General features: G+C 43.2%; 1 protein-coding gene across 1 annotated transcript in view; it reads right to left on the bottom strand.

Moving 5' to 3' along the window:
* Positions 1-23,838, bottom strand: part of VASH2 (vasohibin 2) — a 55,444-nt gene extending 31,606 nt beyond the window's left edge. The window contains exons 1-2 of the mRNA XM_075204233.1: positions 23,734-23,838; positions 18,042-18,522 (exon numbers count right to left, since the gene is read on the bottom strand). Of these exons, the coding sequence (XP_075060334.1) occupies positions 18,042-18,386 (345 nt within the window). The 5' untranslated portion in view covers positions 18,387-18,522; positions 23,734-23,838. The remainder of the gene's footprint in view (positions 1-18,041; positions 18,523-23,733) is intronic.
* Between the last annotated feature and the right edge of the window lie 1,390 nt (positions 23,839-25,228).

The raw sequence follows: 25,228 nt of genomic DNA, 5'->3' as shown, positions 1-25,228 counted from the left end.
GTAGTTGTAGTGCAGTTTGCTGAGCACCATGTCAGTGAATAAGTAATTGTCCTCAAGAGCTATGTAATCTAATTACTGTATACAGGTACATGGACATTGTTTGGTATCATCTCTTACTCTATACGCTGACTGCAGTGCTCAGTTTTTGCTCTTATAGATGGATGAACAGATTCAGCCTGGGTCGGATATTACAAGAAAATCACTTGGCACATCCTAAGCAATTACTCTGAGCGGATAATTGTTAGTTAAAGTGTGTTTCCTTCCCTTTATAGAAGTGTAACTGGAAAAGGATGAGGTAGAATAGGAACGGATGTAACTGGTTTAGGATATGGTGAATTCATTACGTACGTTTCATATTGATCCACTAAGTACTTGATTTATTGAATATGAACAACGACAGCGATTCACCAACACAAATCTGCAAATCTGAACCAAGGACGATTTCCTCGGCTCCTTTGATGTAGTATAGATTAATAGATACATGGACAGGGCCATATATCTTCTTAATGGCATCTTCGTTATCTGTTCTGAATTTACAATGTTTTACCAGTTGTACAGCAGCACCTCTCATCGTATCTCATTATCTGTCGCTATTCTTTCTTTCAGTTAATATTTACTGAAATTGAGCAATTAGAGTCCAAAATACAGGTTTAGTGCATAGAGTAACCCACTCCGGAGCACAGTGACCCTGGAAACGGCAGCATTGTCTGTTATTGGATGTTCTCGTTAGTGTTCCATGTGCTCTTACTTCTGGAAGTCTCTGCACACCATATAAAAGGCTAAATAAACTATTAATGCTCATAAGTGCAAACCACTAGCTTGGCCATTTACATGCCAAATTGGGTAGGTCTCCCGGACTCCCGGGAGAGCAGGCAATTCTTTCGCAACCTGACCGTCGGGAGACTAAATGACGCCACTGTATTAAAAAAACATAACGAGGCAGGGCATGCTGGGAATTTCAGTTCAAGAACAGCTAAAGAGCCACTGATCGGTAAACAGAGGCTGACTGGAATCATCATCAATTTATATAGCGCCACCAATTCCGCAGCGTTGTACAGAGAATATTTATCATTCACATCAGTCCCTGTTCCACTGAAGCTTACATTCTAAATTCCCTAACACATACACAGGCACTATGGCTACTTTTTTTCAGAAGCCGATTAACCTACCAGTATGTTTTTGGAGTTAGGGAGGAAACCGGAGCACCCGGAGGAAACCCACGCAAACATGGGGAGAACATACAAACTCCACACAGATAAGGCCATGGTCGGGAATCAAACTCATGACCCCAGTGCTGTGAGGCAGAAGTGCTAACCACTGAGCCACCCAATGCTGGAATGTGGGGCATTCTATATAAGATGTATATAAGTATACATGCCAGATGTCAAACAGAAACATATTATTTTTATGCATTAGTAGTTCACAGTGCTTGTATTTTTATAACGTTCTTTGTTACACAACATTTACTAAACGGTGGGTTTAAAAGTGGAGATGTTGCCTAGGGCAACCAATCAGATTCTAGTTATCATTTATTTAGTACATTCTACAAAATGACAGCAATAATCTGATTGGTTGCTATAGGCAACATCTCCAGTTTTTAGTAAATATACCCTCTGGTCTTTTCTCTTATTACTCTCTGTTAATATGTCATATTGGGACAAAAGCAGCAATTATACTTATTTTGAATCCACACGCAGTGTGACTGGGGGGGTGGTAACAATTTATTGGGGAGAAGATATTTATTATAAGCAGACATGGATGAAAATATTCGGTTTGTGTATTTATTCTACAAGCTGGGTAATGTAAGTAATAGAAAAGGCAATAAATAACAGCAGGGTGTAAGTACACAGAGAAGATATCTACACAGAGATATCACTATACTACTATATGTGACACATGGGTGAGAGGTTGAAAATAGTAATTTCAGTCACTTCTCTCCCATTGTGTCAAACTCAGCTGAAATAACCTTCCTGAGAGCCAGGGATGTGTAGAAATATCACGGGTAACATTTCTGCTTTTCATGCAGATTTCTTGTTGTTCTGCTGCATAAAACACAATGAGACGCTGCTAGGAAAAATAAGTTGATAAAAAAGCAAAAACTAATAAGTCCATGGAATGATTCACATGAATTCAGCATGAACGCCCAGGAACGCTGCGGATTTATTTTATAGAGAATGGAAAATGCACTTAGAAACCCGATCAAACCTGCCTGATAAACTCATCATGGTTTTATGAGCATTAACAACATTTTCTGCAGGGCTGGAATTACATCACTGCAGCCTGTGGACACACAGCATTCCCCTCACTGCACCCTGTAGCCCCACAGCATTCCCCTCACTGCAGCCTGTAGCCACACAGCATTCCCCTCACTGCAGCCTGTAGCCACACAGCATTCCCATCACTGCAGCCTGTAGCCGCACAGCATTCCCATCACTGCAGCCTGTAGCCGCACAGCATTCCCCTCACTGCAGCCTGTAGCCGCACAGCATTCCCCTCACTGCAGCCTGTAGCCCCACAGCATTCCCCTCACCGCAGCCTGTAGCCCCACAGCATTCCCCTCACCGCAGCCTGTAGCCCCACAGCATTCCCCTCACCGCAGCCTGTAGCCACACAGCATTCCCCTCACCGCAGCCTGTAGCCACACAGCATTCCCCTCACCGCAGCCTGTAGCCGCACAGCATTCCCATCACCGCAGCCTGTAGCCCCACAGCATTCCCCTCACCGCAGCCTGTAGCCCCACAGCATTCCCCTCACCGCAGCCTGTAGCCCCACAGCATTCCCCTCACCGCAGCCTGTAGCCACACAGCATTCCCCTCACCGCAGCCTGTAGCCACACAGCATTCCCCTCACCGCAGCCTGTAGCCCCACAGCATTCCCCTCACCGCAGCCTGTAGCCACACAGCATTCCCCTCACCGCAGCCTGTAGCCACACAGCATTCCCCTCACCGCAGCCTGTAGCCACACAGCATTCCCCTCACCGCAGCCTGTGGACACACAGCATTCCCCTCACCGCAGCCTGTAGCCACACAGCATTCCCCTCACCGCAGCCTGTGGCCCCACAGCATTCCCCTCACTGCAGCCTGTGGCCCCACAGCATTCCCCTCACTGCAGCCTGTAGTCCCACAGCATTCCCCTCACTGCAACCTGTAGCCACACAGCATTCCCCTCACTGCAACCTGTAGCCACACAGCATTCCCCTCACTGCAGCCTGTAGCCACACAGCATTCCCCTCACTGCAGCCTGTAGCCCCACAGCATTCCCCTCACTGCAGCCTGTAGCCCCACAGCATTCCCCTCACTGCAGCCTGTAGCCCCACAGCATTCCCCTCACTGCAGCCTGTAGCCCCACAGCATTCCCCTCACTGCAGCCTGTAGCCACACAGCATTCCCCTCACTGCAGCCTGTAGCCACACAGCATTCCCCTCACTGCAGCCTGTAGCCGCACAGCATTCCCCTCACTGCAGCCTGTAGCCCCACAGCATTCCCCTCACTGCAGCCTGTAGCCCCACAGCATTCCCCTCACTGCAGCCTGTAGCCCCACAGCATTCCCCTCACCGCAGCCTGTAGCCACACAGCATTCCCCTCACCGCAGCCTGTGGACACACAGCATTCCCCTCACTGCAGCCTGTAGCCACACAGCATTCCCCTCACTGCAGCCTGTGGCCCCACAGCATTCCCCTCACTGCAGCCTGTAGCCCCACAGCATTCCCCTCACTGCAGCCTGTAGCCACACAGCATTCCCCTCACTGCAGCCTGTAGCCACACAGCATTCCCCTCACTGCAACCTGTGGCCACACAGCATTCCCCTCACTGCAGCCTGTAGCCACACAGCATTCCCCTCACTGCAGCCTGTGGACACACAGCATTCTCCTCACTGCAGCCTGTAGACACACAGCATTCCCCTCACTGCAGCCTGTAGCCACACAGCATTCCCCTCACTGCAGCCTGTAGCCAAACAGTATTCCCCTCACTGCAGCCTGTAGACGCTCAACGTTTGGTGCCCTAAGCTCCACCCCACTCTCTAGTCACAAATCTCAAATAAAGCCATAGTAATAGTTTTTAGCTATATATAAGGCAATGCCATTGTAGAGGAGGTAGTACTTCCTGTTTCCTGGAGGGATAAGAGTGGAGGACTAGGTTTAGTTTGACAGTAAAAGTCTCTAGCCAGTTGGTTGGTGGACAGCACTATATGTACATGTTGCCAACCAAAAGATGGTTCACAAGTAAACCAAAATGGTGGTGTTGTCAACAAGATCAGACAGTAGGGGGGTTTCACAAGCCACTCCACCACAGGGTGGTCCTACACAGTATGTCTTCCTCTTGGGAGTAAAGACCAGTCTAATATATGGGTCTCAGACTTTGACACAGCTCTGCCCTATACACCTGGTAAATATTAGGTACCCTTTAAACCCCAATGTATCATGTGTGCGTTTGTGGATCATCTAATGAAGAATAAGTACAGAGTAGTAAAACAGTCCCACAAGACTCTGTTCTGTAATGTTTTCTAACTTTTGTGACCTAGAGGGAAAAACGTTTGGCTAAAATGGGACTTTCTAGTAGCAACATCAATTGTTTTTCCATCTAACGATGAATCATAGCTGGTTTTCTGGGTGTTTGCTGTACAGCTGCCTACAGAGAACAGGACAGCAGAACCAATCAACACATGGACAGGAACTTGACATACACAAAATAAATGGGTTAAAATGTTTTGGGAAAAGGAAGTTACAGTAATCTATTTCTGCTGCGCAGGAAATCTAGCTAGTTTAATGTTTCCGCAATATTCAAACTGAATGTGGAGTAAAATAGTAAAACAGCAGCACAAACACTTGCACCTAAGTGTGAAAGAAAGGTACAGAAGTGATAGCTTCTTCATACATGTTAGAGTGTAACTAGGAATTCATTATCACTTTACTTCTGCTGTTAACTCACATATTGTAGTATTTTAAGCAATGGTAATTTTGGCTTTGGCATTCTCACTTAATGCGAGCAGCTTATAGAGAAGGCTGAAACATTTCACTCCTTATAAATGAAAGCTTTCCTTCCGCAGAACCGTGGCGTTGGTTCCGTCGCTTGGACCCCCATCATTTCTGGACCAAATGATCTTCTGTCTCCAGATGCATCTCAGTGAGAATATGAATGTTGTTTCTACAACACTCATTATCAGAGCTGTACGGAGATCCAGCCAGCCCAGAGCCACCTCAGGCCAATAAACTAATGCTCAGTGGCCGTGGGTAGTATTGTGGGCGTCCTTAAAAGTATGGTGGGTGTAGTCAACATATAGGTTAAGTATAAAACATTGCTAAAGGGGTGCATTGTGAAATTTCCACCTTGCTATAGGACAACGTTTAGCCTCTCTAGCCTAAAAGCTCATTGCACGTTCTGCTCTCAGGATCCATATACAAATGTAATGTGTAAGCAAAACGTAAAGCCCCTGTATACGCCTGGCCAACCTGTTGTTCTCCAGGTGTTGTGAAACTACAAGCCCCAGCATGCTTTGCCAGCAGATCAGAAGCTGATAGCTGCAAGGTATGCTGGGACATGTAGTTTCACAACACCTGGAGAGCCGTAGGTTGGTCAGGCCTGCAATAGGCTATTCCTGCTTTATAGAAAATGAACCTAGCAGGTAGCAGGTTTGGTATTTATGCATTACTACACATAGGTGTAAGCACATACTTGCCAACTCTCCCAGAATGTCCGGGAGACTCCCGAAATTGCGGGTCAGTCTCCCGGACTCCCATGACAGCAGGCAATTCTCCCGCATAAGGCAATCACCTGGCCAAAATAATGCGATTTGCTGTGAGCAGTCAATAGCGTCATTTTGGCCCCGCCCCTCATGTCGAAAATGATGTTTTGATGCACGGGCAAGACCAAAATGACGCAATTGACCGCTCCCCGCCCCCTCACACCTTCTAGTCACGCCCCCTGTCTGGGATCTCCCGGACTTCAGTGCCTAAATGTAGGCAAGTATGTGCAAGCATTTCTCAATAAAATATATTTTAGACCATTGCATCGCACATGGGAGACACATCTGATGAGAATGGTAAAAAGTGAGCAGGGTTTATAAATGGCATCCTTGTCCGAAGAACTAGCTGTTAGAATTTGTAGACACGTGTGAATCATTGATTTCCTGACCATAAACTACACTGGCTGCTGTGATATAGACACCAGATGCTGCTACTCCCTGGGACCGCATCTGCAAGTTCAGCAGGGAAGGAACACGCCAACTATGTGTAGAGCCAAGTCTTTAGTCAGCCACAAGAATCCTACACATGGACGTACTCCAGATAGGTCACATGCTGCATTGTGGGCAGGATATGAAGTCAGTTTCCAGGACAATGCTGGCCAGAGAGACCTCTCTTACACATCTTCCTGTGCTCAGGGAGATCATCCAATCCAGCTCACATCCAGTCTTTGTTTAAAGTCAAAGAAAAAAAGTATGATATAGGTTTAGTTGTTGGACAATCAACAATCTGTACTAGTGAATGTACCTATTATTAACAATATTAATCTTCTATGCAATTCAGTAGAACAAGGTATTGTTTTTTTTGAACAAGACAGAAGAGGACATGCTTAAAAGAAATGTGCAAAACAGCAATTCCCCTCTAAATTTTGCATTCACTATGCACATCGGAGACAAGGAAAAATAATGTCTGTCTCTGAAACTATTGCAATTAAATTGCGATGTGGCGCGGGCAGTGTCAAGATAGCAGGTTTTTCTCAAACCAAATACACATCTAAAATGGATGTAATCACACTATTGTAGCCTTATACCCGCTAGCACAACCTGGCAGCTGGAGTGTGCCATCTGGAACGGCTGTACATTAAATTGTGCTCTGGAACCATGCCTGGAATTTGCACATTATTATCAACTTTAATCCCTAACTGGTGGGACATTCAAATTATAATCAAACTTAAAGCAAGCACATTTATGAGCTGCGGCTTCCGTTATGAAAATACAGGAAAACATGAAACTAAAGCTCTAAGGAGAGAGAGAGGCTGGGACGTCCTCTGAATTGTGTTTGTTCAAAATGGCTGCTTCCTTCTTCCTGCTCATGATGCATGCAGACAAGACTTCTTGTTCCTTTACTATCTCGTGATTTAACGCTGCCTACCACGGAGATGCGGGATCTAACAGGGTGAAGGTGTTCACCAGGGACCCCCGCAAGGAGGTTTGGTCTTGGCTAATTCGGCCCCGTAGGTTGTGGTTCACCAGACGGGCACCAGGCGAGTCAGCGAGAGGATGTTGGACCATATAGATGATCAGGATAGCTGATGACTCTGGTTTTCCGTGTAGGTGAGTAGACTATAGGAATAAGATGCCTGGATTGCCAGGTAAGGCAGAGAAGCTGAAGAGATAGTTTTCCAAGTTAGCACATACTTACCAACTCTCCCTGAATGTCAGGGAGACTCCCTGAAATAGTGGTGATCTCCCTCACTCCCTGAAGAGTCTGGCATTCTCCCTGATGCTGAGCCAGTACAAGACGTGGTTGGCTTCGCCATCTGTGGCATGATGACACAGTTCAGAAATTGTGTCCTATGTCCATGTATTGATGCCTATGGAGGTGGCCATTTTCATGGAGACCAAGATTTAATCAAAGACTGACAGGTAAGACAACATGACTTCAGTAATGGAGACAGAAATGTAAAAGACACTTCAGTCTATAGAGATTCATTAGCTTCCTTTCTTTAACGCATAGTTGCCTACTCTCCCGGAATGTCCGGGAGACTCCCGCATTTCTGGGAGACCTCCCGGGCTCCCAGGAGAGCAGGGAAATTAATAGATAAGTGATGAGGGCGGGGCTTAATGATGCAAATATTGCATCATCTTAGCCCCGCCCCCTGCTGTAACTGGCTAAAATTGTGACAATCGTTTATGGGGTGGGGCCAAAATGATGTGATTCGTCAAGCCCCGCCCACTTGCACCCACCTCGCCCGGGATCTCCCTGAAGCCAACAAGGAAAAGTTGGCAAGTATGAATTAGCAGGTGACTGCAAAAACAGGAGGCCTGAATTCCCAGGTAAAGCTGAGAATCTGAAGACTCTGGTTTTCCAAGTTAGCAGAGAACATGCAAATGTAGGAATCCTGGATTACTGCAGGGAGCCAATTTATCCACAACTGAACAGGACAAGAAGATCTGACAATTCAATCGAGACATAGGTGAATTTAAAATACCCGAGAGAGGTGAGTGGGAGGAAATAAAATCAGTCTGTGGTTGGAAGCAAGAGGAGATAAAAGACGGATTTGTGCATGTGCAAATCCAAGATGTCACTCAACAGTGGCCGGACGCGCACTTTCATTGTTCATAAATCGGCACTGTTGGCAGGTATGCATCTATACTTGCAATCATTTGACCAAAAATTCAGACACTTTGTGGATAAGCAAGTAACTCAGAACAGAGGTTCTAAGACATCTCTATTCAGCAAAAAATAATTAAGAGTGAAAGCCCCACTACCCTCAACCAGTTGAAATGTGGGGTCCAGTGTCTAATGTTACGCACCAATTTAATTCTTATTTAACAATAAATGAGCAGAAAAAAATGAGCACCAAAGTTTATCACCCATTTTATTATCAATCCGTAATCTGAGTGAACATATTCGTTAGGTCTTGTGTAAGTGGGAGCCAATAAGGTGCCCACAGTGCGTTGGCGGAGTGTGCTTTCAACGGCACTGTGGGCGCTCAGAAAATTATGGCTCAACGAACCATTTTGGAGAATGATCACTCAGCGGGCACTTAATGCGAATACGGTGCAGCCTTAGGATTCAAGGCACGCTAACTTATTAGATCATAATAGCACATGTCCCCAATTGTAAAGCGCTATATGGCAAATATGTTGGCGTTATATAAATAAATGATGATGATGATGATCTGCTTACGAGGCCTTAAAGTCATATATTAAAAAACAGGAATAAGTGCAAACACCCAAGCAGCAAAATAAATGCACTGTGAGCACCGGAATCTTCACAGCCAACATGTTTTAATGCAATTTTATGGTTCCACTGGAATGTAAGAAACAGCTGCTCCCGGCTTCTGCTCCTGAGTCACAGTGCAATGATACACAGAACACCGCAGTCTTAATCTGATCTAAGTTAAATTAAACATATGTTATTGATTTTAGCCATAAAATACAAACACCTGTCTCACTCTTTATTTAGAAGCGCAGAAACTAAGCAGACTGGATGTGTGCCTGAAGTTTATGTATCCTGCAACGCAAACATACCAGGAAGACGGCAAAGGGACATATGTAAAAACTGGAGAACAGGTAACTGTGCAAAAAAGATGGTGTCACCCACAACAACCAATCAGATTCCCACTGGTGCCCTATAGCAGAGCTTAGAAAATGAAAGCATAAGTTTGCAATAACAGGGGTAACAATGCGTTTCTTTGCACGGACACCTATCATAAATATCCCCCCACGTGCAACCTCCTATATCAATGCATGTGTGTGGGACCTGTTTTCATGCGCGATGTAAAGGTGTAAATGAGAAGAGAAGGATTGTGGAAAAGGGGGAGAGCCGACTGAGAAGCCAGCTGCCAATAAAATATGGACTAAGGAGACACATTAAAAAAATACAACAATAAAAATCCTCATTTTGACTTATAAACATCCTGATCAATCAGGAGTCTTATGGTAAATGATACAAAGGAGTACATAGTATATGAGAGGAAGCAGTCAGGTGACAGCAGGTCAGGTGACAGCAGAAAGTAGGAGATGCAAAAGTCCAAATGATTGCTTCTCCATTAGACTAATAAGGCAATGAAGTGATGCTGGAGGTCATTCACAAAGTGCCGAGGATTTCAGTTTGCACAAATGCTCCTCATTTATATCTAGTGCATTCCTATGGGAATCCTTATATTGTGGTTATACATCTACTTTTGTGGCATTATGGATGCATCTGAAAGGCACATAGTAGGAAGAGGGAAGGTCACGTCAGCTTACGGCCACTTTAGGAGCAATTCCTTCATTCATTTTACGAATACATTTGTTTTCTTAAAATACTGTCTGCTCGATTCTGATTTATGTCTAAAATCATAATACTAAAGTAATTTGATAACAAAATACCATGTTGTGGACACAGCTTTGATCATGTACACAGAAACACATACCTCACCAAGTCATTACACACCGTAGCTACATATACACCCAACATGCTATCGACTGACGACTCAGTCCAGCTCAGACCATCCCGATTCATTGCACAGCTAAGACCTGGCTATTCTCCAAACCCCTCGGCCACCTCACCCTGCCTTACTCCCTATTCTCAAACCCCTCGGCCACCTCACCCTGCCTTACTCCCCATTCCCAAACCCCTCGGCCACCTCCCCCTGCCTTACTCCCTATTCTCAAACCCCTCGGCCACCTCACCCTGCCTTACTCCCCATTCCCAACCCCTCAGCCACCTCACCCTGCCTTACTCCCCATTCTCAAACCCCTCGGCCCCCTCCCCCACTCCCTATTCCCACTCCCCCTGCCTTACTCCCTATTCCCAAACCCCTCGGCCATCTCAACCTGCCTTACTCCCTATTCCCAACCCCTCAGCCTGCCTTACTCCCTATTCCCAAACCCCTCGGCCACCTCACCCTGCCTTACTCCCTATTCCCAACCCCTCGGCCACCTCACCCTGCCTTACTCCCTATTCCCAACCCCTCAGCCACCTCACCCTGCCCTACTCCCTATTCCCAAACCCCTTGGCCCCCTCCCCCTGCCTTACTCCCTATTCCCAAACCCCTCGGCCCCCTCCCCCTGCCTTACTCCCTATTCCAAAACCCCTCGGCCACCTCACCCTGCCTTACTCCCTATTCCCAAACCCCTCGGCCACCTCACCCTGCCTTACTCCCCATTCCCAAACCCCTCGGCCACCTCACCCTACCTTACTCCCTATTCCCAAACCCCTCGGCCACCTCACCCTACCTTACTCCCTATTCCCAAACCCCTCGGCCACCTCACCCTGCCTTACTCCCTATTCCCAAACCCCTCGGCCACCTCACCCTACCTTACTCCCTATTCCCAAACCTCTCGGGCCACCTCACCCTACCTTACTCCCTATTCCCAAACCCCTCGGCCACCTCACCCTGCCCTACTCCCTATTCCCAAACCCCTCGACCCCCTCGCCCTGCCTTATGCTGGGCTGTCATATTAACTCAGACTTGTCACATGCCTTAGTGATATCACAGGTTCCTAGTGAACAGACGGGCTGTATTCTCATGAATATTGTTGGTTTAGCCTACAAAACGACCACTTTCTCTGTGTGTAGATAATGGGTACACGTTAACAAAACAAATATAATGGTAGCTTCGCAATCCGGACCATTTTGTTTTAGTATGACAGGAATGGAGGGCTAGCTCTGTGATTCGTCTTTATACTTCTAGCCCTGATGTCTAAATCTCAGAGATACATTTATTGTGGCCTGCACTATCCATTGGGTGAGAAATCTTAAATATCTGTAGTAACATCCTAATGGCGATAGACTGGGGCGGATTCTGTGCCAGACTGGCACTACCAACAACACCTTTTATACATGTCTCCAACGTGTCACAAAAGTTAAAGAAGAACTCCTGTTCAAACTAATATTATATTAATCCCCCTCCCTCCAAGTGACTAAACCGCATCGGTCCTATGTTCCGCAACGCCGTCGTTCCAGTCTGACACATCTGCTGGCACCATCAGTCCATTCTCAAGGGCTCAACACCGTAGAAATGTTTAAATTAATACAGAGCTTAGTGTTGTGTGTAGATAATGCTGATTGGATGGCTCGCTCCACGCCACGGGAGCCATACAGTCGGCTTAAATAAAACAATAAACTAAGCACTGTATTCATTTACACTCAAGCCCCGCAGATTAAACCGCTATTAAGGCCAACAGGATACAAGTTACTTTGGTTCTGGAATATGGGACCCACAGGGTTCTGTTACTTGCGGAGGGGCATTTAACCTTTACATTAATCATTTTATCTGGTATTGTTCTTTAAATGTCCCCCGTACAGTGAATCCTGACTTCATAAAATGTAATATGAGATAGCTGCATTATTTGCAAAAACCTATTCACATTGTCAACTAAGCCGTCTATGTCAGGAACATTCTTCACAGATCATTTACTTAAAAGGTTGTCTTCCTATACCAGAGGATGCTGATTTGCAAGTTTACTTATTAATAGTCCCTGTTTGCTGGGTCCTTAAAGGATAAATAAAGGTTTTAACTTTGGAACAAGCAGATATGTTGGCAGGGAGTCCTCTTAATATTTATGGTGCCTGACAAGGACACAGACAACTAAATTATCACTCAACTCCCAGCGACTGCGTTTTCTAACATCAAACACCATTTATAGTAAGAAGACAGTGCTTTGATTTAACCAGCTTAATGTCACTGGAATATATATCCCATTTCCAAACAGGAAGAGATGTATGTATTACTAATTTCTTTCTGAAGTATTACACTCCAGTCGGTATATTTACTAAACTGTGGGTTTGAAAAAGTGGAGATGTTGCCCACAGCAACCAATCAAAGCTCGCACTTTCCAGAATGTACTAGATAAATAAATGATAGCTAGAATGTGATTGGTTTTCCTTTTTTAGAAGGTTTGATAAATTTACCCCCCAGGAGCCAGTCAAGAGACATTTGCAGGCAGTAATATATTCAGCCACAGACAACTGGGTACATACTGAGCTATAAAGGATCAGCAAAACTGTAGATAAAATGAGATACAACTGCATCACATAATCCTGACTTTTCTCTGCACTATTTATTTTTAAAGCATAACTTTGCACATACTTGCCAACTCTCCCTGAATGTCAGGAAGACTCCCTGAAATAGTGGTGATCTCCCTCACTCCCTGAAGAGTCTGGCTTTCTCCCTGATGCTGAGCCAGTACAAGACATGGTTGGCTTCGCCATCTGTGGCATGATGACACACAGTTCAGAAATTGTGTCCTATGTCCATGTATTGATGCCTATGGAGGTGGCCATTTTCATGGAGACCAAGATTTAATCAAAGACTGACAGGTAAGACAACATGACCAGTAATGGAGACAGAAATGTAAAAGACACTTCAGTCTATAGAGATTCATTAGCTGCTTTTCTTTAACGCATAGTTGTCTACTCTCCCGCATTTCTAGTAGACCTCCGGGGCTCCTGGGACAGCAGGGCAACCTCCTTGTTTCGCCCCGGCAATAGATAAGTGGTGGGGGCGGGGCGTAATGACGCAAATATTGCGACATCTTAGCCCCACTCCCTGCTGTAATTGGCCCACCTCCCCCAGGATCTCCCTGAAGCCAACGAAGAAAAGTTGGCAAGTATGACTTTGCAGTGGCCAATCAGTGCCATTAAAAATACAATTGTGTAACAACATTTTTTCAGTTAGCAAATGTAAGCATGTCTGCAGGCCTTTATAACTGCACTGCCATCTAGTATATACATTTTACTAACTTGGTGATGCTCCCCAAGCTGAAAACCATTGCAGTGTGACGCCGTGGGACGAGGGTGTGAGGGGAAAGAGCAAATCAATTGGTCTACCCACTCCCACACCCCTGCTACGCCTCCATTTTAAATTAGTGAATGAATTAGATTTGCCTGTACAGATCTGAATGTATTACAGATCTGGCAGAGCCCTTAGAAAAAATGGCTGCACCGAGCAGCCCCTGCCGCTCCTGAAAAGAAACCCCCCATCCAAAAGTAATTCTTTGCTGTAGTGCTGGTGTGGGCCAGTGGGTTGTTCTTGTTTTTGGTATAACCATTGCCCTAGACCAGACACTACAGCAAATAAGTTAACTTATTTCGGGATATAAAACGAGCAGTGATACATACCCCTTTAAATGAAGGCTGTGACATGAGGTAATTGCGAAGTGAAAAATAATTTGAAAAATGCAGACAGGACAGAAATCTATAAACACAGTATCAGACACTGAACTATCACCTGGTTTATACATTTGATTAACTTGGTGACTCCCCTTGCAGAATGGCTGGGAGCAACTCCGTGCTGCCATTTTTCCTGGGGCTCTGGGATCAAATGACACATCTCAGTATTATCATACAGCTAGGTATTTTGTTTCATCACAGGACATTATCTGAAAATGTAGGGGGAACTTTTCCTCAAACACAAGACATTAAACAGCCATTCTTGTTATACACACATATACTTCTATAATCACCACTCCTTTCTATTTTTCCCCAGTTTTGCTTTTACTTGTGTCATGGATGAAGCCATCGTGTTGTTTATTATTTTCAGTTTTTGCTGGTCAATAAATAACACTGGAATTTTGCACAGTTGCCAACTTTTTAGAACAATTTCCAGGTACACATTGCTGCTGGAGAGCGTCTAAACACGACTGGTTATTTTGTTTTTCAAACACTCCTTTGCTATAGAATTAAACAATAGAATTTCTCTAGATTCACCTGCGCTACCTCCACATGCAGAAATATACACCTTAGATTTACATCCCAAAAAAAACCCCAATATCACTGACTAGTGTCAACAAAAGTGTACACTGCGCTTGTGGTCAAATAAACAATGGATTTGTTAATAAACATATTCAATACACAAATAAGAGTAAAACTTGTTATATGTACATTTTATTATTTTCGTCTTATGATAGACTTATGAATTCCTCTTTTTCCGTTGTCACATGTGAAAAAACAAACAGAAAAAAAATCATATTGCAAAACTGTGCTCATGAATTTTCCAATCTGCTACTTATTAAATCTCTGACATTAATCTCATTTCCCTTTAAACTTTTCACAAATGTAATGCGATTCAAATGTGTCTAAAAAAGAATTCCACTTATTTAATTGCACAGACATAATAATCTCCTTTCTTCCTCTATTTTAGAGGTAGAATTCTATAAGAAAAGGAGGTGTTGTCCATAGCAGCCAATTAGATTCTAGGGGGTATATTTACTAAACTGCGGGTTTGAAAAAGTGGAGATGTTGCCTATAGCAACCAATCATATTCTAGTTATCATTTATTTAGTACATTCTAAAAAATGACAGCTAGAATCTGATTGGTTGCTGTAGGCAACATCTCCACTTTTTCAAACCCGCAGTTTAGTAAATCTAGCCCAAGCTGTTATTTTTCTAGTACAGATTAGAAAATTAAACCAAAAATCTGATTTTTCACATATAGATCTCTCATAATATTTTTTCAGCTCCGTATAACTGTGTTTAACATCTCATTTATTTATTGTTATTGCACAAGTCAGCCCACTAATTTAAGTGTTGAGTGTATACTTCATTGTGCTCAGGGGCAGGCTGGGCTGGGGGCAGGGGGGCATCCATAGTGGGCTACCTTGGGCTGGGTCACTGGCCCACATGCATTTTTTTTTATTTATAATAGGTTGATTTGCCCCCCGGGCTAAAGTTTGCCAGCCCTCCCCTGATTGTGCTATATTTGTTTCAAAAACCAAAGCATTAGTACCTTAAGGACCTAACACACCCAGCAGGAACAATGACTATAGAGGCAAACACACAACAACCCTAACAACACACATGTATTGTATCTAAAATAATAGTGTGAGATCTTTTTTACTTGGCACTATATCAGCATAGCTAAGTGTGTGTAACCATGTACACCTGAAATAAGACACAGACACGGATATTTGGAAAATTAAAGGTCGCTGTTTATTTAAATGTTAAACCTTCACGGCAGCGGCGAGAGCGTAGCAGTCAGCTAACAACTAATCTTCAACCAATAAACCGTGGAGGACAAACGCTCAACCTCTAACCAAGAATCTCATCTTTACCAATTGGCCGGTGCTAATCTGGCGTCAGCATCACTGCTCCCTTCTAGACTCGACATCGCCGTGCAACGCGCACCAAGGGACCCTCTTGTTCTGCAAAAGGGGCAGTGACGAGCTGACAATAGGGATGGCACCTTCGACTCGTCGCCGACTGCACAGCGCTCCTACCCACTGCGCATTCTCTGCATAAATGAAGAAATGTTAAAACAACTTACTAAACCTATGTAGGGCTGGCGGTATCAGCGACCATCAGGAATAGAAAGACCCAGCAGTCCTTGCTCACTGCATTTATACAGAGTAAACAAAACCTCCCAGGGACATCTTATTAATGTAAACACCAGAAAACTTAACCCCTGATGGTAAGCGCCTATTCAGAGATCCAACACATAAATTTTAAAGCCCTCAGCTTACTGCTTCACTTCTTATACCTTAGCAAACCAGACCTGTAGGTGTCATTGTGATAGGATTTAAGTGACATCTCCATTAGTCGGAACATTGTAAACAAAAGTTCCTATTATTTTTTTTTAACAGAAAACCATCATCGTACTGTGACCATCTAGGTGACCATATTAAGGGCTCATTCTGCCTGATTGCCAGGTCTAATGTCCAATTGGACTACACATATATATGTGATCCAGTTAGTACAGTCAGAAAAGCATAGCTTCCATCATGTCGGTCCCCAGCTGCGGGGCAGGTGGGCGTGGCCGTGTTGCAAAAGGAGGCGTGCCCACATAGCAAATGAGACGTGGTCGCGCCCTCAGAGGGCTGCCTACCGCTATAAAGCACTAGGTTGCCCATTCAATACCTCCCTTCCCCAACATTCCCACCCACCCGGAAAGGATAGTGGGACAGAGCCCTAGAATCGTTACTGTCCCGCTGAAATCGGGACAATCCTGCAGATCGCAGCGAATGACATCATCACGGCCATGCCCACTTTGCAAGTAAAAACTAACGCAATCCGGTAGGATGGCCTACGCTCCCGGGAGTCCAGGGAAGCTCCCAGAAATTCGGGAGAGTAGACCAGAATGCCTGAACACATTTACCAATCTGCTTGCTAACGATTCATTTGATTTCAAAGGGATTCCTATGAAGCATGATTACCCAATATCGCTCCCATATCGCAGCGTGCGTGGCCACTATTATTTTAAGAACCCCTGGACTATATTTTTATAAAATTCACAGGTCTAAGAAACAAGAAGGTGTCTGAGCAGCATTTCTAAGAGCTTCTCATAAATCCATCGTTGATACTGTCCAGACACCTTGCAGTCAAGTTAAAAAAAAGAAAGCTTATGGGAAAAAAAAGGTTGTTTAGTTCACCCAGAACAAGCTGCAGAATAAAATCAAACGTGATCTGCACCTTTCAGCATTGTTAATAGACACTCCTGAAAGAAGAATTCAATATGCATCTTGGGACACATTGTGATGCATGTGGGTTCAACTGGCATTTCCAAATATACCAGAGGGTGAAGGCGAGAAGATCTGATTGGCATTTACAAATGTCAAACATGGTTTACTTGCAGTATGTATTTGACAGCTTGTCAGGAACTGGTAGAGAAGTGGAAATAATATTGACAATAGCTTGTTTTTTTAATTATAAACTAAGAATACACAGTAAACACAAATGCATAAATAAAAACAGATAGCTGTGCACTTTGTTTAGCAATGTTAATGCAATGGTATTTCCATGAACATAATACTTCCACCCCCCCCCCGCTGCAATCTGATATTCAGCACCACTGCCTTTATTTAAATACTGCAGTGTCAATATCTATATATGTTTAAATAGCTATTATCTTTTTCCTAGGTATTATACAAAAGTAGGCAATTAGTAGAACTCGGTGATAAGCAACCTGATGCACTTCAGGGGCCGCCTGGTGTGGCCCCTCTAACCTTAATGTGGGCCGCACATTAATCTCAGTAATAAGTTGAAATACATTTTAATCAAAGAATGAGACACCCATCTGTAATAACATATCAGCCTGCAGTTTAAACAAGAGTTATTAGCTATAACAATCAGATCTGACAATAAAGCTGTAAGGAGCTAGGAGCCACAGGTGAAGGCTCTGAGGGCCCGTCCGTTGCCCATCACTGGTATAACTAAATTATCTGTAACATTTTCTCAATGTCTATTTTAAGAAGATGCTATTGTGATAAAAGGAATACAATGAATGAAATCAACCTCACATCCTCTATTTCTTGCCTTCACTTGCAACACAATTTTATACCACTGAAACGGGAAATCCATATAGGAACGGGATTTAATGTATTCCTCTTAGCTTGGCATACAAGTGTAAAAAGTGGCATTAATTCTACCTCACCTTGGGAAGAAGAGCTGAATTTCGTATCTTATCCACCATGTCTTTGCCTTCGGGATGGATTTTTGCGACGTGCCCCCACATCCTTTCCCATGTCTGACCGTCAATGGGAAATCCACTCTTATTGACGTAGAAGAGAGCCCCCACCTCTTTGTCCTCTTCCTCCGAGTAGCCACCCGAGCTATTCCCCGAAGCGCTGGCCGGAGCTAGCGTGAGAGAAGAGTCCATCGGGCGGTCATGGAGACTCCGAGATCGTACGGGCTTGTTAGTCTTTGTCCCAACATTGTGATGGTTAGCGTGGCAGTGCTTGGTATGGGCACGGTGGAAACTGGAACTAGAGCCAGTCATACTGATACGATAACCAGGTCACAGAGGGCCCAATAAGTTCAATGCATCCAAGGGTGTATAACGTCCATATCAAACTCCTGCACCACAGCCATGAAACAGGAAGAAGGTACCGAGACACCAGCCACATCCAGGAGACCTAACAACAAAACAAAGACAACATGAATAGCTATAATCTATATTTTTTTTATTATATTTACTTTATACTACAAGCACCCAGACCTCATTATATCAACTCCGAGCTCTGTAAGTTTTGCAGAAGGAAACACCACTACAGTCATTTCAAATGTCTGAATAATTACAGTCAAAAAGGTGATCTCATAAACTTGATACCAATGGACAATACACAAGGGGCCGGAGTCATTAAGGAGAGCAAAGCAAAAAAAGGAGTACGGTACATTTGATCATGGACAAACCATGTTACAATGCAAGTGGTGCAAATTAGTTTATTAAATTGCACATAAGATAAATACTGGCTGCTTTTCATGTAGCACACAAATACTTGATAGCTTTATTTGTACACTGAAATTTAAAGTTGATCTAGGACATGCCATACCCCAACTATAAATCTGTCCCAACATTATAAATTTACCTCCCCCTCCATTGCAACAGTGGTTTTGCCCAGGTGCAAAAGTGCAAAGTTACTCCTTTTTTATGCTTTGCTATCCTTAATGACTCAGACCAAAAAGAAGAAATATACCGTAATATACATTCAATGACCAGAAGTTAAATGATAATAATTTTTTTCAAAACATTATAAAGCAACATGAAACCGATAGCCATATCGTCATTACGATTACAAAAAAAATTGGTCTTTAACATATGATTTCATCAATACCAAGAAAAGAAAAGTAAAAATTAGTCAATGTTGTCAAGTCAGTGAAAAAAATAAATAAATAAAATAGACGTAAACAGCTCTACCGCCATAAAGATGACATTCACAAATTATTACAACATCAAGATGAACTACAATCATTGAAAATTCCATAACACGTACGAATAGAATCAATATTTCTGCCTCATCAAATAATTTGTTAAAAATACTGTTGATGTACATGGATAGACACCTATTTATAGGTATCCACAGACGATATTGTGTTAACTGCTAATGCAAAACTTTCCAATGGCAGCTATTAATGTGGATGCAAAAAATGACACGTCAATAAGGGATAATGTCTAGAATATCACTCCGTATTAAATCACTGATATAAATATATAAGCGTTATACATCTGGACTACAGTTAGAAAACAATAATGTATGCCCACAAGAAAGACCTTACAAGGCAATGACTTGTGCTAAATAAAACGGAAATACAGCCTTCTAAAATAAGATGTTTCTTAAACCAGAAGACAGCTGCTAGCCCCGGGACTCCTATGGCAACTTGCAACACATTCCAGTAGCTGGTGGTGAAGGCTACAGATGACAACAACAAAACCAAGTAATACACTCTGGGGTATATTTACTAAACTGCGGATTCTAGCTGTCATTATTTAGTGCATTCTATAAAATGATAACTAGAATCTGATTGGTTGCTATAGGCAACATCTCCACTTTTTCAAACCCGTAGTTTAGTAAATATACCTCCCTGAAAGCAAACATGATTTTCTCTGTGCACTGTTCACACACTAATAAAGTTTTTCTTCAATTCTAAAAAAATAGATGTCTGCAAACTAATAAGCGTAACCAATTAAACACAGAATTCTAAAACGGATTCCAAACGATCTCACACAATCAAATATTTGTAACAAAATGAAACTACTACCTACAGCAGGCACACACAATGAGCTGGTTGGCCCATATAAAAATGGCACAAGAAAATAACAAACACTAGCTTTGACTGGATTATTGTGATTAAGCAGCGTTTTAATTTCCAGTCATAAGTCAGCGATCTCCAAATGACTGCTAATGCTATACCATTTAATGTCTTCTCCAGGGTCCTGCCACATCCCCCTCTGTTACCACTTACAACTCTCATTCAATGTATAGGCAAGCGATGCTCTGTGTAGCTATACAATGGAAACCCTTGTTCTTAAAATACAGATAACATTTTTCAACACCTCCCATACATCTCATCTGTTACGCGTTTTAACCAATCAGATACATGGGAAATGGATGGAACACATAATTTATGGTTTCCCCCTCACTATGTAGTTGGTTGAACATTTTTAATGAAGCAGAACACAGAGAAACGCTGTTCAGGAGACCCTCCTTGTAGAATAATTCAGCATGTGCTGCCCAGCACTTGGAATAGAGGGGTGTTTGTGTATGTTTTGTTCCTGGGCTGTGGAGGACCAATATTTGGGGAATGAAGAACTTTAATAAAGTGTTCTTTTCATTATGTATAGAACAGTACTCAGTAACTTCTATGGAGCTTATAATCTATATAAATAAAAGATATATATATATATATATATATTCTTATTATCTTTTTTTTTTTTTTACACGTTACTGGTCATGTGTCAGTGAATTGACAACAGTGCATAACACATCTCCTGACAGCAGCATCCTGGTGGAGGGGTACAATGGTGCCTACAGGCTATTAGAAGATCGGAAGTCCCTACCACACCAAGGGCAACCAGGGAAGAACTCTAATTGAGCTACTAGGCTTGGGGCCACTTTACTGCCTGCACAAAAGACATTGCAGGCAGGGCAGGTAGGCAGCAATGCCAACCTCCCCCATTGCACCAGGGAGACTGGTATAGACTTTTGCAACACTAGGCTGGGGACTACAACATTTTATCCCGTACCCTGTACCCATCCCTACACAACAGGGTGTTGCAAAAATTATATTACCCAGTCAAACACCACATCAAGTGGCACCAGGAAAAAATAGGGATTTTGGGACCCCATCAACAAGCTGTGGGGTAGTTATTTTTTGTCTTACGTTTTATAAACACTTCAGCTGAGAATTTTGAGAGCAGTAAAAGTGAATTATACGATGCATCAAAAACATGAGATCATTTTATGTATTTCATGAATTTGTCTGCAAAAAAAATGAAAACATCATAGTGAAAGAGTCCTTAGAGATAGGAGTATATATTTACCAAAAAGACATATATATATATAATTTAAAAACCAGTAGAATGTCTTTTAGAGACAGACATGACCATTACTTTCCTGGACTATGAGTAATCCATTAAGGAAGCTTAAGTATCACTCATACAGAAGTAAAATACAATATGCAATTGCTGAGACTGATATATTACCAAGAAAAGAAGCAAAAGACCTTTCACACAATTGAATATTTTGTTTACTGTAAAATATTTCTACAACATCCAATGTGATTGGGTGCTGTTTTACATCATGGGTGTTATAAATTGAATTGCACAACAGGCAAACAAATAATCTGATTCTAAGTTATTTTTCTTTTGCCAGTCTATTTTAATGATGCAGTGAGCGTGTTGGTTGTAGATATCACACAAGATCTACTTCACTAATATCGTCAGCTCCTCTCTCTACATGAGAAACACTACAAGACAGTGAGTTATGGGAGAGAATATGTGATGAACGTAAGAAGAGAAAAGAAAATGTTCCACTAAACCCCACAATTTACATTTTCATACATGAAACATGAAAGTGAAACTCACTATTCAGCATTACCCTGGTATTTCACAGCACTTCTGTAAAAAGTAAAGATTACAGACAACTGAAGACTCCGCACACTTCTTTAGAATAGCGTCAAATGGTATCTGATACACTTCAAAAACTGAATACCTGTCAAACAAGTTTGTAAGTTTGTCACTCATACTTTGCCTGCTTGGTTAAAGGCGTACCTCCCCCTAACACTGCAATCTGATGCAGAGGAGTAAAGGAGAGCATAGTGGGCATATTTAGTTAACTATAAACATTCCACTTGCTTCATGCACAATATAATATCAGTAATACCCAACCCTTGAAATACATACAGCAATGTAATCTGAAACCAAGCTAATGCAACATAGGAACATTCACGTTACTGCTAACAAATTGGCATAATCATTTTTCCAAATATCTACAAAGTCTGCCGATACACAAACCCCAATATGCTCAAGCATGATGTGCTAATGCACAGGCCAATCACCCAGATGGCTGTCACAGACATGCCAATGTACTGTACAATACCACTATGGTGTGATGCCAGTAGACATAAGTTTGAGCCAGGCGTGGCTGTTTCTTGTGATCACACAGACAAACATATGGACCACAGAGATTTGCCACATACGCTGTGTCTCTGGAGACAGTGGTAAATGTGATCCACATGTCTCACAGGGCAGACAATGGGGCAACCCATTGGAGCAGCACTTAGAAACCTGATATGTTACACATATATTGGTAATGCAACTCTTGTGCTATTCAGGGAATTCATTAGGGCTGGATACTGTATCACAGCTGCAATGGATTAACAGGGGATGCTGACTGAATGAAAATACTACAATAAGCAGCAATGTGGCACAATACTATCCTTCCATTACTGTATACACAGAAAGGTATCTAATGACATACACACAACAGGAGACTGAGTTAACTGTCTATTATAATCTGCATTCTATTCTATAAAAGTAACATTTCTGGGGAAGGGGGGGGGGTGTCCTGCCTCACAAATAGCATAGCTACTGCAGAAAGTCTTGGGAGTCTGACCTGTCAATCATCCTGCTGCACAAAAACACATGCGGAGTGTTTTACATAATATATGTTGTTATCATTACAATTGCATGTTTTGAGTACAACAATTTTATGTGTGGATTTCGGCATTTGTAAAGATCTGGGGAGGATGGGGGGGGGGGGGGGGGTTATATTTACTATGCAAATATTACAGTGCAAGGACTGAATGACCATTTATAGTAGATTGATGATAAAGGTGTGGCAGATACTGGTGGTCGATATCACAGCTAACTAGATTTAAGAGAATAACATGCCAGCTTGCCATTCACGCTGTAGACCCCAGCTAGAGAATACTATCACATTGCACATATACTATATTATTCTGCATGCAGACCCCAGCTATGAGAATACTTTCACATTGCACATATAGTGTATTATTCTGCATGCAGACCCCAGCTATGAGAATACTATCACATTGCACATATACTGTATTATTCTGCATGCAGACCCCAGCTATGGCCAGCTATGAGAATACTATCACATTGCACATATATTATTCTGCATGCAGAGCACAGCATTAGGACATAACAGACAGAACCCGGGTATGTGTCTATATAATTACAGTACAAGGGGATTTGCAGCCGCAGCAGAATAGGAGCCGGACTGCGGCATCTCCCACCCCCCTAATAGACTGCTGCATGCCTCTGCTCCCTGCTCCTGAGCCCGGTCCCCGGGATAGAGAGGGGTGGGTCATGCACCGTTGGTTACCTGCAGTCAGTGAGTGCGGCTCCGGCTCCCCGGCTACACTGAGTGATACTCACCCAGCAGCTTCTTACATTGTGACACTGTCTCCCGGCAGCCGGGGGAACGTTCTACTGCTCGCCCATTGGCCGGAGCAACAAAGAGGGGAGGGGCCAGTGCGGACGTGATTGGCAGCCGAGCTCTGTGGCAGGGCGGGGCTGCGAGCTGTGAAGAAGGGGCGGGGTTTGCTGGTCAGTGTCAGAAGACCCTGGGGAGGGGTGTATCTAACCCTGGGCTCATCATAGATCTGTCATGTGGTGAATTATAGTAATTCTTACATTGCTGCAGCTCTGCATAGAGTGTGCATGGTGGCAGCGTTATACATGTATGCTGGTAACTAATTCTAGTCAGCAGGATTTCCATGTTTGTCCTATGGCAGTTTTGGCTAACCTGTGACACGCCAGGTGTTGTGAAACTACAAGTCCCAGCATGCTTTGCCAATATATCATCATCATCATTTATTTATATAGCGCCACTGATTCCGCAACGCTGTACAGAGAACTCATTCACATCAGTCCCTGCCCCATTGGAGCTTACAATCTAAATTCCTTAACATACACACAGACAGACAGACACAGACTAGGGTCAATTTTGATAGCAGCCAATTAACCTACTAGTATGTTTTTGGAGTGTGGGAGGAAACTGGAGCACCCGGAGGAAACCTACACAAACACAGGGAGAACATACAAACTCAACACAGATAAGGCCATGGTCGGGAATTGAACACATGACCCTAGCGTGTATATAGCAGTTTGTTGCTGAAAGGGTATGCTGGGACTTGTAGTTTCACAACACCTGGAGTGTCACAGGTTAGCCAATACTGTCCGATGGCATCATGCAATTTAGGACAGTTATGAAAGTTGCTGTGACCAATGGTGGCAGCACTTAGAAAATAAAATACATAGGTTTACAAAACAAAAAGACAGTCGTCAGCGCTTATCCTTAACACTGCATATCTGTGTGCATCTAGCAATATGAAAACATGAGGTATTAGTTCATATTTTGATCAAAACATTTAAGCCTGCATCCCAACGTCAAGGGCACCTCATTGTATGTAGGTCCTACACTGACCTATGTGCTTTAAAACACCATTGCAATGCAGTTAAAATCAGATGCACTCACCTCCCAGGTATAGGGTTTTACATCTAGCAAGGGCTGGCTTGTGAGCCACACCCAAATGGTTTAAAATAACTTTTTGCCTGGGCACAAATTTTTATAAATGGCCCCAATATATGTTTTTTTTGTAGAGACAATTTCATTCACACGTGCATGGAACAAAATGTTATTTGCCCTGTTGAATTAATTTTATGCCTTATCGACAATACATAATAAAGGTTCAGCAATCCTGTGCTTTTACTCATACACTTACATAGCAGGCAGTGTAAACGCTGAGCTCACGGCACAGGAACGCTGATACGCTAAATAGTACAAGATATGCGGGCACTCAGTAGCCTTACTTAAT

This window comes from Mixophyes fleayi, chromosome 3 (genome assembly GCF_038048845.1).
Source record: "Mixophyes fleayi isolate aMixFle1 chromosome 3, aMixFle1.hap1, whole genome shotgun sequence".
Taxonomy (NCBI): Eukaryota; Metazoa; Chordata; class Amphibia; order Anura; family Limnodynastidae; genus Mixophyes; species Mixophyes fleayi.
The sequence above is the reverse complement of the archived record's forward strand: the minus strand, read 5'-3'. Positions and strand labels throughout refer to the sequence as shown.